This window comes from Syngnathus floridae, chromosome 13, assembly GCF_059516105.1.
Source record: "Syngnathus floridae isolate MCC-2025c chromosome 13, RoL_Sflo_1.0, whole genome shotgun sequence".
In the NCBI taxonomy this organism is placed as follows: domain Eukaryota; kingdom Metazoa; phylum Chordata; class Actinopteri; order Syngnathiformes; family Syngnathidae; genus Syngnathus; species Syngnathus floridae.
The window spans coordinates 6,896,700-6,912,765 of NC_142425.1; the positions used below are offsets into that span (position 1 = coordinate 6,896,700).

Consider the following 16,066-nt stretch of genomic DNA (forward strand, 5'->3'; position numbering starts at 1 on the left):
ATAGTAAATTCATCCACAAGTATGACAAGTATATTGCATTAGTTCGTTTTTGTGGGTAAACTGGATCTTATCCCATCTGATTCTGAGTGAAATAAAGTTTGTGTAATAAAACTATTACTGCGAGAAATTGCGTCATACACACTTGCGTAATCCACTTTGGGGGAAGAGGGGGGCGTTTGTTCAATCACAGAAAGTACAAGAGTTGTTTACAAGTGGGATACAATGAGAAATTAATATTATCTTCATATTTCCATTTGGTTAAACGGACGACACGCTTAACCCACTTCTGCACACCGATGGAAACATTGACTTTCGTCGGCACGCAAAGGACGTTCAACGTTCATTACGTCACATAACGCACCGCTTTACGATAATGCTATTGGATACATTTATTAATGTTTTTTGGATTCTTGATTGTGTTTTATTTAAGCGATATAAATGCATTTCATAATGACGCACGTTGCCTGGCTGTAATTTAACATGATTAAAGTTATAAAGGTATGCAAAAAAGAAATGATTGAAATATTACATCATTTCCACTAAGCTCTCACGCTGCAACGACGCGTAGAGTTCATGTGGTTTGGATGTCCTGATGTGTCCTCCAATCGACTCTGCCCATTCTAAGATTCCGAACGCTGATTGGCTGAAACAGACCAGCAGAACCGGCGTTCATACAAGGGCTCATCCCCTTTGTGCACCCTCACAGTCGCGCTGTCATTTCCAGTTCAGGGCTTCTGACCGTTTGACGCAGACAGCATAGCTATGGAGAACCGCACTGAGGGCGATCGGGACGACTTGTTTGCTAGTTTCAACAAGCCCTTCAAGTCGTTCGCCACCGATGCCATCCACGTGGGTCAGGAGCCGGAGCAATGGAACTCCAGGGCCGTGGTGCCGCCGATATCGCTCTCAACCACGTTTAAACAGAGCGAACCAGGAAAGCATTTTGTAAGTACACGGTAATTGATCAAATTATAATAATGAAGGTTCTAATACTATATTCCTCTTTCCTAATTAGTAAAGATTTATGGTGGGGTGAGCGTTAATGGGGTTACATACTCTTGGCTTCTTGGGTTCATCTCACGTGGTTGTTTAATAAAACAAATAATTATCATAGCTCCGCCAGTTATGAACAAGGTGATGTGCAAAGAAATTTGTCTTTCTTGAATGCGTACTTTAAACATGGGCCAAAAGTAAAACATATATATTTTTTTCCCTTCAAGTATTGCCTGGCATCACGGATAACTCCACTATGTCCGCATCTCTTTGATGAAGTGATGAAACAAAGCAGTAGACACAAACGCCAATTTATCCGCATCTCTTTGATGAAGTGATGAATCAAAGCAGTAGACACCAACACAAAAAAAACATTTAATGTGCCAAATTCACTTCTGCTGGCTTTACGACCTTTGACATTGTTTTGTCCACTCTGGTATGCTTGACCCCACAAACGTGCCCCTGTTTAACATGGGGCACACATCCTATAGATATGGTCAGAATGCCTATTATATGGCTTTTGGGTTAACGGCTGAAGTCTTTGGACTGTTTAGTGTATTTTGACTAAACTGGGTTATCTTCACAAATTAGTCTGCACACATGGTGCTGTTCACAGGGATGTTTACCTGTTGCCTCAAAGCAAACAGTAACGCTGATGACGTGAATCCACGTTTGTAATATGTACAGGTTTCCTCAGTTTACGATAACCCCAATCTGCACAGAAATAGGAACACGCTGTAATTCCATGTTTTTCAAACTAGGTTTCCCAGAACCTTAAACTGTCCTTGAGCCGTATCATTAAAAAAATGCAAGAAAACGTGTGCCATATCATTTGATTCAATGAAACTAACATAAATACACCAAAATATAAATACTCCTTCTTATCTTAGTTGGGACCCCACTGTAGTCTATGCCACTCTAAAAAAGCAGTAATTACAGTGCGTATCCATTTAAGACACTTCAAGGCCAGAAATATTGAAAAAATGCAAAATTGTTTTCACGGGGTAACATTTAAATCCTCTTTTTTTTGTCATTTTTGCATACATTTATAATTATAAACATGTTCAATTGCAGCCAGGCAACATGTATCATTATGAAATGCATTTCTATCTCTTAAATAAAATACACTGAAAGTCAAGAATACAAAAAACTGAAACAAACTTGTACAAAATATCATAAAGTGTGGCATTATGAGACTCAATTATTTTACTTTAAGTGATTAAAGAGATGGTTTTTTTCCCCATTGTGGAATTGCTGTGACACTCATTCCATTTTTTTTATTTTTTTTAAATCAGATTACACTATGTATAATGCAACTTCCTTGATAGATTACACAATTGTGTATGATTCAATTTCTCGAGGTAATAGTGACTTCACAAACTTAATTTTACTTAAAGGAAGTGCAGAACTGTTTATTTTGGAAGGGGGTGTTAAGCAGAGTTGCATAACTTCCTTTGTAATTATTACATCTGGATAGAAGAAATAAAAATACCATGCATACATTACTTATTGTAAAAACAAAAACAAAATGTCTTTCACACAATGGCTCCAACATGTGAAGAATGTCGTGACTGTTTTTGATTTTTAACTGGGGTCCAACTTTGTCTCTCCAAGTTGCAGCAAAACCTGGCAAGAATGCATTGCTGTGCATACTTTTGAAAAAAATAGTACAGGAATGCATTGATCTGCTTTATCCGCTGACAAAAAAATTCAACTTCCAGCTTTGTTGGAACTTTTTTTTTTTCTCACACAGGGCTACGAATACAGCCGCAGTGGAAATCCTACAAGAGATTGTCTGGAGAAAGCCGTGGCAGCACTGGATGGGGCAAAGCACTGTAAGTGCAACAATGTGTACACATGTAGACTTAAGTGGAACATCCAAGGATGACCACAATTCATTGAAGTATGCTTTTCATTTTAACAGACCAGTTTTATGGAAACCAGGTAAATTAAAATCACAAGTTGCAATGTGTGGTGGCGGTTCAAAGTCGATTTTCATCTGGGTTTAGATGAATGTAGTAGCATTTCACTTAGAGGTGCCACTTTATTAGAGGTGTTTAAGACTTAATTTACATTTTTACTATCTTTTTTTTTTTTTTTTTGCAGGCCTTGCCGTGGCTTCAGGGCTTGCTGCAACAGTGACCATCACTCACATGCTGAAGGCGGGAGATGGAATCATCTGCATGGATGATGTTTATGGAGGTCAGTCAAGAGAAGATTAGAGTTTGCAAAGTGGTGACATTTTATATTTTGTGAATCTACAAGGTACCAACCGCTACTTCCAAAGAGTGGCTGCTGAATTTGGGCTGCAGATCACCTTAGTGGATTGTACCAAACCAGAACTACTCGAAGCAGCTCTGAAGCCCAACACAAAAGTAAGTGCTGAATATTTTTTTACATTTTGGTCACCTTCCAAAAGACCTAACAAGTGTGAGATGTTTATATAGCTGTTTATTTTTTTCATGCAAGAAGGACAATTACATAACTTTGTTTTCCATTGTTTGTGTCATTTGTTTAGCATTGTAAATATTGTTTTGCCAAATAGCACTTATCGTGTTGTTGTGGCTGTTATTGCAGATGGTGTGGATTGAGACGCCAACCAACCCCACCATGAAAGTTGTCGACATCAGGGTTTGTTCCGAGTTGGTCCACAATCACAACAAAGACATTGTGGTTGTGGTAGACAACACCTTCATGTCTGCCTACTTCCAGGTATGACACTTTACTCAATTTAAATTTCAAGTCGTATTCATATTTACTTTGTTTCCTCCCTCAGCGCCCTTTGGCTTTAGGGGCGGATATTTGCATGTACTCAGCCACCAAATATATGAATGGTAAGTAAGGGTTTCCGTTCCATTTTACTCATAAAAGGGCCACTTATCATTCTGGGTCTCTCGACACGAATATGAGTTTAATTTATTTAGTTGTTTTTTCATTTGGCCCCAGCATTAATGTCACTCACCCTATCTGCATATATTACTATCAAATATTTGCTGACTCACCTAAATGTCCTTTGGGTTGATCCACATTCTGTGTTTTGTCTAATCGTCAGGTCACAGTGACGTGGTTATGGGCCTGGTGTCAGTCACACGAGAGGATCTGTATGAGCGACTGAAGTTTCTTCAGAATGGTGAGTAAAAAGAACACATCGTACGTTAGGGCTAGTGTGGCCAAGTGCTCAAGAAACTAATTCACACTCGCGACTGCCGTATGGTTGAGTGAGGCACCAAAAGAACAGTCTGTGTCAAATGAAGAGGAGACAATTTGTGAATTTTAAGACCTGCAATTATGGTTAACCCAGCATTATGTGACCTAGTGAAACATTTATGGGGGAAAAAAACTTTTGAAAAGCTGTCCTGTTGTTTCCCTCAACAAAAGTCGTGAAACATTTGTGGGGGAAAAAACCTTTGAGCCGTCCTGTTGTTTCCCTTGACAAAAGTCAAGGGTCCAAAAGTTACCATGTGAAGGTGGTGTTGGTAAAATCAAAATCGGTTAGTGATTCACGATTGTATTTGATGTACTGGGATGGTTTGATGGTGGCTGTGAGAAGACAACTGAAAACATCTGTCAAGCATCAAATGTGTTTAAATATCAGTACAAATACAATCGAATGAAAGTGGCTTTTTAGAAACTGGTTCGTGAAAGTGTTATGTTTTCATTTTAGCTCTAGGGGGCGTGCCATCCCCTTTTGACTGCTACCTGGTCAACCGCGGGCTGAAGACATTGCATCTGCGCATGGAATGCCACTTCAAGAACGCCATGGCCGCAGCCGAGTTTCTCGAGAGTGATCCAAGAGTGGAGCGTGTCATCTATCCAGGTCGAGTGCGAGAATCATGCAGCTGACACTTTTGTCTACTTTATTGACAGTTACAATCCTTTCTTGTCACAGGTCTGCCTTCTCACCCACAGTATGATGTGGTGAAAAAACAATGCACGGGATGTCCGGGGATGATCTCCTTGTACATTAAAGGAAAACTCCAAAATGCCAACACCTTCCTCAAGAGTCTTAAGGTAATGAGTCACAAAAAAATCGTCAAATTGTCATGTAGGCGTTAAACACAATTGCCATATTCTGCTGTGATGTCACCGATTGTCTTCTTTTGTATTCAGGTGTTTGCCGTGGCCGAGAGTCTTGGTGGTTATGAAAGTTTAGCAGAGCATCCGTAAGTCCTATTTCTGTTTCATATTTAGTGGGAAACGTAATTTCGATCTCTTTGTGTGTCTTGACATGTGAAGAAATTGACAATAAAGCAGACTTTGACTTTTGACTTTGATATTTGTTCAAAGCTCGGCTGGCTAGTTCATGTGCTTCGCTGTAAAGGGGAAACAGCAGAGTCAGGCAAAACGCCTCAAGAGGGCAGCAGAGATCAAACCATATATTTTTAGGGTGCTGCCGCTATCCTTGATAATTTTTTTTAATTAAAGCATGAGCACCTACACTTAAGTAATTATTATATATTATATATAAGCAAATGGTTCACCCCAAAATGTCTTATTCCAACAGGGCAATTATGACTCATGCTTCAGTGCCCGAGAAAGAAAGGATCATCTTGGGCATTAGTGATACTTTGATCCGGCTCTCTGTGGGACTTGAGGACAAGGCAGACATCATTGAAGATCTGGATCAAGCACTTGCTGCTGCTTTTCCTAATGTAAGTTTTGAAAGGGCAACAGCAGGTAGCTGCTAAGTATTTTTATAGAATCCAAGGGATTTTATAGAATCCCTCAGATTTTTGCCCACCAATTAGTTAATTGTTTTATTTTTGTTCTTGCCAGGGAAGAAAGTATCTTGCCCTCATAAAGGTTCATATTGGGTGTAACTTGTGAATTCAATGAATTTGTAAATGTCATTTCAAAGTACAGAAAACCATTGCGCACACTTTTTAGTGTGTTTGGCTCCATACCAAGACAATACCAACTTATTGTCTGATGTTTTACTGCCAATTTTTATTCTGACAGTAATATAGTGTGCAGCAGGCACAAGAGAATTGCTCAGGCTTTTTTTTATTCCGGTTAGGTTGCATTTGCATAATTATCTGTTAGTAGGCAGAATTTGTTGGGCCCATAAAAACAAATGTGCGTATGTCAAGAGACCTTTATTTTACAACACAGCAGAGAAAGGACGAGGAGGTTTGACAGGAATGGAGTTGCTTTAACGGGAATAAAAAGGACTAAGAATATACATTGAGATATAGCTTTTTATACACATTCAACCAGAAACTGCATCTCAAATGATAGATTTGATGGGACACAGCTTCACTAAACACAGTAATTATTAATCAGTGAAAACTCATTCTCGAGATTTTTTTTTTCTTATGCTTAAAACTAACCTCAAAGTGTACACTTGCACTTTTGAATACCAAAATGAAAAAAAAGTCAAACGTTTGATTAAAAACTGCACTACAAAAGTGAAGATTAAGCACAAAGCTAGACGTGGATATTACGTCCGAATTAGCATTTTGCATTTACTGACTTGGCAGACTCAATTCATCACCACATTTGTCAAATTGAAAATAAATGAAGGCTAGAGGAAAAACGTGATCGTGTTACTTTGTTGGAAGCTGTGGTCTATCCATGCAGCCATTTGCTACCACGGAAACGAGATGTATTTTCTTTACACTAGTCTATTTTCTGAAGATTCTGATTCAGTATGTACTCAGAAAAGCCCTCAGAAAACAAATTTCTCTTTCTCCTTCCATTTGTAGATTTTTTAGTCCATTTGTACTACTCTGTATTTTAGCCTCAGTGTTGTATTTTTACCACAGAAAGACATCAAAGTCTTTGCAAGGCCAGCAGATGGCCCCTCTACCAGCGTCTTCCCAGAATCCTCCTCTCAGGTTCTGTGATGGCTTTGATTTTTTTTTTTTCCCTCCACCCTCCTTTTTAACACGCTGCAGTGTTGCGCACCATTGCTTTTTGCATGACTTTGTTTGTTTGGAATTACAGTGGAACCTCAAAGTCCAACAACGCAATCGGTTTCGGGACACTAATCACCCTACCATGTGAAACAATATAGATGAAAATATTTTTTTGCCAAGTTCAAGATGTCACCTTCATTGTTGATTAATTATTAGCTGTAATGGTAATCGTCTAACATTATTCCCTGATCATTTTAGTCAGTTTCAATAAGGCACGACCTTTTGGGGCGTTCCAGTTTTGAGGTTCCACTGTGCTTGAATCACCTTCAAACCAAAACATCCATGCAAGAGAATTTCATTGCCCCATCAATTACACAATTGCTTGGACCTCATTTGACACTTTAAAGTAGAATTTAACATATTCAAACAGCCTTAAGTGAGTTGATTTTGGCTCTTTTATTGCCATTTCCCACTCGCTGCCACACTGCCAGGAAATAAAGTACATTTCCAGGAATTGCCCTGCTGACGCTCTCATGCAGCAGACTTCTTTGTAAGACCCCAGCTCTCATCAATACTCAGTATTTGCTGAGTCCTCACAAGCCCATTTGTAGCAAATGGGAATCAGATTGGCACATATCTGTGGTTGTGCGAGAAGACGGCACCTGTAATGAGTGAGGCGATAAATTGAATCATACCGCACGGCTCAGATTGAAAAAGTCGAGCATCCTAGTTTTTTATTTTTGAGTCTCAAACTTGGCTGTTGCTTTATGACTTGGAGCTCTCAATTTATAACAGAGTGGCTATCACTGGTGGGCCGGCTGTTAATCTGCATCTGATTCGCAAAACACAGTCACCCCCCGCCTTTACTCATGAAGCAAAGGTGGGAAGGAACATTATCACAGATCATCATTTTTTTTTGTGTATGGAAAACATCTTACTACCAGCATCTTATTAAAATGTCCGCCTGTTGCTTTTTGGATGTGTCTTATTAATGGTTGCTGGCTTCCGTCCATCTCTGTTCTCTTTTTTTTTTTAATAGAAGCCACTGAAGAATTAAAAGTGTCTGGAGGGCTTGCGCTTCGAGAACAACAGCAACTGTTGAATACCAACATGGAGTTAAGCGCACAAACAGAAAATGTCACTTGTTCTTCAAAAGATACAAATATTTTCTTCCTCCATCCTGAATGTATCACTAACAACACACGTGCTATGATACTGACTCCGCTACGAGTGAAACAAATCTCCATCTTTCCTGTCAAGCACCTGATTAAAGACCGCATGGCTTTTAATGAATCACAGTCGTCCCCAAAACAACTTTCTGCACATTCATTTTGAAATGTGTGTGTGCAAGAATGACATGATATTCTTCATTTCACTCAGTCATGAATGTTCCATGGGTTTTATTCTATTTAATAAAATATTTGCTTACTATATGAATAATTTCTCATTTTGCAAAATTGGACATCTTTGGAGTAATAAATCAATATCAAATAATTCACAATGTTAAGCACCTAAACATTCTTTGCACACAACTATGAAGAGAAACATTAGCTATGCAGATGTTGTCCTGGCTGGTCCACATATATTACAATTACCCGTCACTATTGAAGCAGGTGGTGACAACAACATATTGCCGTCAAGCTATTATTTTAATGTAAAGTTACATATTCTTGCTTTAAAGAAGTATTCTGTCACTCACTACTGGAGAACATCCTGCATCAAGAGGCTGATGTTATTTCCTTATGCTTAAAAGGGATAATTGCCAGTAAGAGTCATTGAAGGAGCAACAATCTATTTAAATCAGTTTTCCGTAACGTAACAGTCTGCGTGTGACTCACTTTCTGTCAGACATCTTCCGCGACAAACACAAGGAGACTGAATAACTTAGCGGTGGATTTAGGCAGATGGTGTATGTGCTTATATTGGTGTATGTGCTTATATTGGTTTTCTCAGCATATTTTTGCTTCCTTTCACTTTCCAAATACGTCATTGTTAAGTTGAATGATGACTTTGCATACTGTATGAAATGTGCCAAAGAATGAGCAATTAATGATTAAAAAAAAAAAAAAAGATTGTAAGTCATTCTAGCTTCAGGTTTCTGATGATTCAAGGAGGCAAATGTGAAATGTGTAAATGGCTAAAGACAATTCTGACAATTTGTAGCCTATGCATGGATGATGGCGAGGAGAAAATAAACATGAATATGATCGTGTTTCACGTTGACATGGACTGTTCATGTAATAAAATAATTTAAGGATACTCTGAAATGTTTCTCTGGAGCTACAATGTTTACAATGTTACAATATAGGATCTCACTGTTTTAAGGTGTTTGTATCAAACAACCTAGCATATGATTTTGTAAACCTTGAAAGGAGTCAAAGCAGTGAACTTGCAATAGGGCAACAAAAGCAACCCTATTTAGACTACTAGATAAAAATAAGTAGTCATGTTGTGACTGTGGGAATTTTTTTGGGTGTTTGTTTAAAACAGTATGATTCATTACATGTGTTATCACTGATTAAAACTGTAAAAATGTGGAGCTAAAGTCATGACTATAAACAAGCAATAGTTGTGATCACCAGCTGTTGCCTGACTGATGGACAAAGTAGCTTCATGTGCTCTCCATCACGCATGAGGTCAGAGATGACACTTGCATCATCCACTGGTTGGGATAAGAGATTTGTGAAACTTTGGAGGTCAACTGGTGAGCCAACTTTCTGACAAGCTGCTCTAAACGGGGCTGTTTGGGGAGGCTGTTATGTCTTGTAATGATTGATAATTGAGGCAAATGAACTATTAATTTGTAGGGGGGAATTGCGCAACAGGTGTCATGTTATAAGGTGGCCCAAATCTTCACTGTGCTAATTCTGACCTTTTATGCTCAATGTACGATTGACATGAGCTGAAACTCCACAAGAGTTACCTCAAAAAAAATTCTTAAACATTTTCCTCATTCAGCTTTTAACCAATATTAGGCAATGGTGTCCATAGTGACTGCTGTAAAAATTCCCAATCTAGTGGTCGTCTTGGTGAATATGACGCGTGAACACTGAACCCGTTACCTCTTGTTCAAACGGTACTATCGGGAAGCGACAGTATGTTGTATGCATTGTGGATTTTATTATCCATGTAAAATTACAGCGAGTACACAAAGCGTTCATAAAAGACCATTTTGTCGTTGATTGCATGCCCATCTGGAACCAAAGCCACTTAAGACTTAAATTACCATTTAATAGCACGCCATAATTTCAGTGCAGGTCTATGTTTGCTCAAACTGACAAAAATATCCAATGATGCACAAGATAACAAATATAGTACATGCTATACATTATCTCCAATGTCCATGTCATGTTAACTGTCAATGTCACTCTTTTGGTTTGTCTTCACACCTTGTTCAAAACCAGTCTTTAGCTCCAAAGCTTTAAAACTGCTCATTGCAAATTGAAGTGACATTAATGGAAAAAATTGCCGGCTAAACTAATTTCTCCTGAGAATCCACAAATGTACCTATTTGTATGTCTGTCCAGGCTGCCTCTAATGTGCATGACAAGTATAGATGTAGCAAGAACAATAATTACAGATGAGAAAGCTTTCCAAAACAATCTGTTTCGTGGAAAAGAGAAAAAAAACATAATTAACCCTGTATTGAGTGAGAATTATGTCAATTTCCCTGCTTTTCCCAGAACAACAGTGGTTCGGGGTTCTCACTTAAAAAAGTAAATAAAAGTATTTTCTCCAATATACAACAGTCCTTGTAAACTTTTTTTTTTTTTTTAATAAACACTAACACAGCCATAATACTATGACCAATAATAAAAGCAAATGAGACCCATGACAAGTAAGGTATCGTATTGAACTGCCTTTGCAAATAGTATTAAGTTCAGTTTGATTTTTCTTTCGCCTGTAGAGAGTCCATTTATGGAGTCTAGAGGTTAATCAACATGAGCTGTCTATAGTTGGAAAAACCAAGTGATTTCGATGAAAAATCAATCCCAACCTCTGCACAAACATTGGTTATAGCCAATAAAATTTGGAATCCGATTTTTGGATGAAATTTCATTTGGACTGCCTTGGAGAGTAAATAAAACATTGGTGTTCTAAACAACAGAAGATAAATGAGTGTCTTGAGGAAGGAAACAAGTTGATGATAGAGATGAGAGTTGTAAAGAAAGACCTTAAGACAACTATCAGGCAATCCTCCAAAACTTGAAAGTTTTCTGGATTGTGAGACAAACAATAACATCAAATATTCAAAAAAGAAAGATGTGCTCATGATCCCAACATACAAGCTCATCTGAGAAACCCCGTGGAGTAACATCACGTACGGCTGTGTACTGGCGGCGCTTCTTCTCGGACAGCCTCATTAATCTTCATCAACATCATGAAGGCAGCAGTTAAGATAGTGACACAAAATAAACAGCGGAATCAGCATATAAGTTCATCATGGGCAATAAATACTGTACATGGACCAGACAGCCCAAGTCATCACTCTTAAAACGTGGACACATAGATCATGTGTTTTACTGCAAATCACACTACAGGGACTAAAAAAAACAAACAACCAAAAGTTTGTGGTGAAAGCCTGGAAAAACATCACAAGAAGAATGCAAAGGTTTCGTGGTGTGAAATTGTTCTTAATGTCCTTAATAAATGCTCCCTAACTGTGGTTAATGTTTTTGATTCCTGGGACACAGTTGACCTCAAGTGGATGCTTATTAACTTGTTCTTTGTAAAGAACTCTCTTCTAAGAGGAATAAACGTTTTTTTACAAATTGCACGTTGCTAAGTAACAGTCAAAACATGTCAATTTTTGTATTAACACAAGGTTAAAATCTGTGTCTGGAGTGGCACAGCATGACAACTTTTCAACGGCAAACAAGCATGGGAGCTTGCCAAGCAGAAAATTGCATCTTGTTTCTTAATATTATAACCACCACCCCCCATGTATTTTTTCCTTCAAGTAATCATTACACCACATGCTCGCACTGCTTTCCAGAAACAAAACCGAGCAAGACGTACATGTCAGACGAGAGAAGAAAATAAAGCATGAGGTGGTATTAACATGGAGTAGATTGATGCTTGAGCGAGTTGAGCTCGAGGGGACGTTTCCCCTGCTCCTAACCCAGTGGAGGTGAGCTTCTGCATCAATTATTCACACACCGAGCGAGCGACTTCTCTCTTCATTTGTACAACTATTTGATATGTTTGCTTAAGATGGACATTGTTGCTAACAGAGACGTATTAAGTCACAGTATGACAAAAGAGGAAAGGCAGAGGACATTCTGGTCCTGAACTACTTGGCTGCATATTGAGAAAAACTTGTTCTGGGCTCTTTTGTTATCATTTGGATTGTCTGTGTCTTCCCTTTGGCATCAATTTCCCTCCTGGTGCCACATCCAGGGATGGTGTCTGAAATTTTGAAATATGTACCGTATTTTCCACACTATAGGGCACACCTAAAAATTTCCAATTTTCTCAAAAGCTGACAGTACGCCTTATAATCAGGTGCGTCTTATATATGGACCAATATTGAGCCACTACAGCAGGCGTGTCCAAAGTCCGGCCCGCAGGCCAAATGTATATATCTTATATATGGACAAAGTTTTAAAATGGGCCATTCATTGAAGGTGTGCCTTATAATGCAGTGCGCCTTATATATGGACAAAATTTTAAAATGAGCCATTCTTTGAAGGTGCGCTTTATAATCCGGTGCGCTTCATAATCTAGTGCACCTTATAGTGCGGAAAATACGGTAGCATTGCAGTCACGAGAAAATCTGTCTAGCCCTCACTTTTAAATTTCTTGTCCACAAGTTTCTTTCGAATCACCTGAGATAACACTCGCCTTGGCAGACCGCTTATTGAATTTATAAACAGATTATTTTGTTCAGACAATAAAAATTTGTTACCTGATGACTGATTGCATTCAAGCTTGAAGACACTTATGATGCACACCTCAGTTTAACTTGTACGTAGGGTCAAATTAATTTCCACTGTTTCTTGGGGTACCATCATTTTTGTCCATTTCAATGAGTTTTATTTTAAATCTGTTGAACCACAATTCAAAAACAATGTCTGATTTTCATTGGTTACATTTTATTACATTTTTAGGGTAGCAGATAAACTGCATGGAGCCAATACCAGCAAGAAGAAGACTTCATTCCACACTTGTTGCCAGGCAATCTCAAGACATATATAGACAAAGAAGCATTCACATATTTGAAGGATTTATTCTTCTGTTAGAAACTCACAACTGACTTCTTGACAGCAGATGTGCTAATGCGTTATGTGCTTCCTGGAATAAAAAATCACCTTCAATTCATTCATTCTTAGCACAGTACAAGGCTTTTCTGGGTGTTAAAAAGTCTCAAATGAAGCCTGGGATCAACATTTCTACCTTTTGTTGGCATATTATTAAATAAGGGATCAGACATAACCCGCCTCTGACCAACATTTCAGTCCCTTGATAGAATATCCACCAATGTATTCTATGATGAAACTGATGTAACTTTTTTTTTTTAATTATCATAGATTTTCCATGGAGACCAAAGGGCTTAAAGAAAATTCTTGTGGGTTGAGACCCTGATTCAGTGAAGCAATATCTTTCCAAGGCTCAGCGAAATGATGCTTTGTTATGTTTTGTTGTTGAATTCGTGACAATCTAGGACCCAAAAACTGTTAGGCTACTGATGTTCAAAAAATATTTTCCAACAGTAAATCCTGAGGGACGAGGATAAGAGCCCAATTACGTTCGCTCCAACCACTAACGTGTCTAGGTATATCAGTGGCAGTTTTTCATAGCTCAGATTGAAGTGATTCATGTCATGGATATTTTGCAGCTGATGCAGTAACTCAGTCTCAGAAACAACTTATCTGTGACTCACATCATAATTAATTTATATCTCTGAAACATAGACCATAAGGAAACAACATCTAATCTCTCCAAACACTTCTTCTCTCTTGGAGTAATCTCCTTGAGTCCTTGAGGGAAACTCAAACTTTTTGATGTTGGTGAAATGCAGACCCTGATTTCACATTCATCTGTTGTTTTAGAAGTAGAAAATGTTTCTTTTATATTTATTTAATTTATGAGTGTAGACAAGAAATATTTACTGCAACATCTTTGTCAGCAAAAGCAAAACATGATCAATCACATAAAACAAACTTGCTACACGCACATTTTCACCAGCTAATATGTCAAACTATGGATTTACATAGTGCATACCCACTGATGTGTGTTTTTCTATTTTTAGCCAAATCTCACTGTTTGAACAAGAATGCTATGGCACTTTGATAAAAAAATGTGATGCAGCCTTCTTCTGACAGCATGAAACAGAATACTTGTACTTCTGGAGCAAGTTAGGTAATACAATTTTCACCAAAACAGAAAATATGTTTGCAGTCATAAATTGGCACTCAGTAGTATAGTGACATCAAAGCACTAAAATGAATATATTTTCTTAGAGGCTTCACCGATTTCAACATACTCCAAGGCAATCTTTTGAAACCAATCAAAAGCAACCAACAAGAGGAGCTGCACTCACCAAAGAGCCTACACCAAGGTGAAATGTTTTAGAATCCGTATCCACACAAAAGGTTATTTGCTAAAACTTTGTTAGATTGCTAAAAGGACTTTTTTTTTCTTATGTTTTAGAAATTGTTTGGCAAAGTCTCAAATTGTTTTTATAGTCCCCTGTGTTGGTAAGCTCATGATGTCACGATTCAAGATAAGAAATGGACCCGCCATAATTGATTATGTAAATTCAAGCTCTGAAACTGGATCGGTGGAGGCAAGATTGATTAGCGATAGGTTGATTTGCAACTTAATAAATACACAGAGCCTTAAATCGTCACACGTGATATATAACACCTAAATTCTCCTGTTTATTTTGATCAGTGGCCTATTAGTATTTAGATAAAGAATGCAATTCATCGTATCATGAAAGACTTGCTGTTTAAAGTGTGCGATCATACTGCTATAAGCATGACCATTCGAGTGAGAAATGCTTGATGGGATGCATTCTACACATTAACCTGTTGACTCCCAACAATCTGAATACACAAAGCGCTTTTCCCGCATGGGGAAGGATGATGTAGCAGAGCCACTTAACAAATATTAAAGTCACACTTCATTATTGCTGGATTTGCATTCATGACACCATCTGACAGCGATAATTTACTCCTTATTATTAGTCGGAGCACTGCATATTCTGCTGGACAGTGCATCTAAGGTCTGATTGACTCACTGAAATGTCAATACATATTCCACAACAGTGTAGATGCCCATTTATCGCATTCTTGTGTTCATTTCAAGCTTTGTGATTAGCTTCAATCTAACATGTTCTCATAAGACAAAACCCAATAAGGTTGCAGTGATAACATTTGAATGGAACCCAGTAGAACACAGACTTCTCACAAATCCTCGGGATAAAAAGCAGAATTCTGCATCTGGATCAAAACCAGAATGTTCACCCATTTGGGCTCGGCTCATAACCAAGCCAGACACACACAAAATCTCATCCAAATTGCATTCCTAACTTTCTGAAGTATGCTTGTCACAAAAAACTAATCTAGAAAACTTTAGTATTGTTGGACAAGCTATACCACTTTGTGTTTCAAATTATTTTCCCACAGAAAAAAAACATTTTTTTTTTAACTCCCGGCGGACCAAGGGTGTTTTGTTTTACATGCCACTGGTGCTCCTATTTTGTGACAGTAGGTAGGCTGGACATTAGACCAACTCGGAGACGGTCAAATTTGTGGCGCAAGTGGTGTAACTTGATTTTGGTAAATTTGATTAAGACACAGGCCGACAGAACGACATATGGACACGAATGATCGGGTTGGGAGCCAGTCTCCATATGCCTACTTCACAGTGGTGATCTGTGATCACGCTAGCCAGCTTTAAATCACCCATTTCTAAGTGAAGACATGCAAAACTACAACTACACTCCAAATCACTAAATCCAATGAATTATTATCCTCGGTGTCACCTTTAAACAACTCTAACTAAGTAGAAGATGAGGCGCTTCGTCTTCTACATGGCTTACGTCAGACTCATCTAGCTGCAGTTCCAATTATTCCACAGGCCTAGAGCGCCCTTCTATCGTTTAGTGTGAGATAATATAATGTATTAATAATTTCACACAAGTCGCTCCTGAGTATAAGTCGCACACCCGGCCAAACAATGAAAAAAACTGCAATTTATACTCCAAA

At 38.3% G+C, this 16,066-nt stretch overlaps 1 protein-coding gene across 2 annotated transcripts; it reads left to right on the forward strand.

Annotated features, from left to right (window-relative positions):
- Nucleotides 1–678: 678 nt before the first annotated feature.
- Nucleotides 679–9,110, forward strand: cth (cystathionase (cystathionine gamma-lyase)). 2 transcript variants are annotated; one of them, XM_088393434.1, is made up of 13 exons: nt 679–945; nt 2,747–2,828; nt 3,100–3,195; nt 3,259–3,368; nt 3,571–3,705; nt 3,770–3,827; nt 4,046–4,123; nt 4,658–4,810; nt 4,883–5,004; nt 5,104–5,156; nt 5,498–5,645; nt 6,759–6,830; nt 7,891–9,110. In XM_088393434.1, the coding sequence occupies exons 1-13, from the start codon at nt 763–765 to the stop codon at nt 7,906–7,908; spliced, it is 1,308 nt and encodes a 435-aa protein (XP_088249560.1). In that variant the 5' UTR covers nt 679–762; the 3' UTR covers nt 7,909–9,110. The 2 variants fall into 2 exon arrangements, with proteins under 2 accessions (XP_088249560.1, XP_088249562.1); XM_088393436.1 differs by lacking the exon at nt 6,759–6,830 and having other exon boundaries at nt 680–945.
- Nucleotides 9,111–16,066: the final 6,956 nt, after the last annotated feature.

Bases quoted from the DNA above. Each gene is read 5' to 3' on its own strand.
- cth (XM_088393434.1), top strand. From the start codon at position 763: ATGGAGAACCGCACTGAGGGCGATCGGGACGACTTGTTTGCTAGTTTC. The intron at 3,369-3,570 runs GTAAGTGCTGAA...CTGTTATTGCAG, and splicing joins CTCTGAAGCCCAACACAAAA to ATGGTGTGGATTGAGACGCC. The intron at 4,811-4,882 runs GTCGAGTGCGAG...TTCTTGTCACAG, and splicing joins GGAGCGTGTCATCTATCCAG to GTCTGCCTTCTCACCCACAG.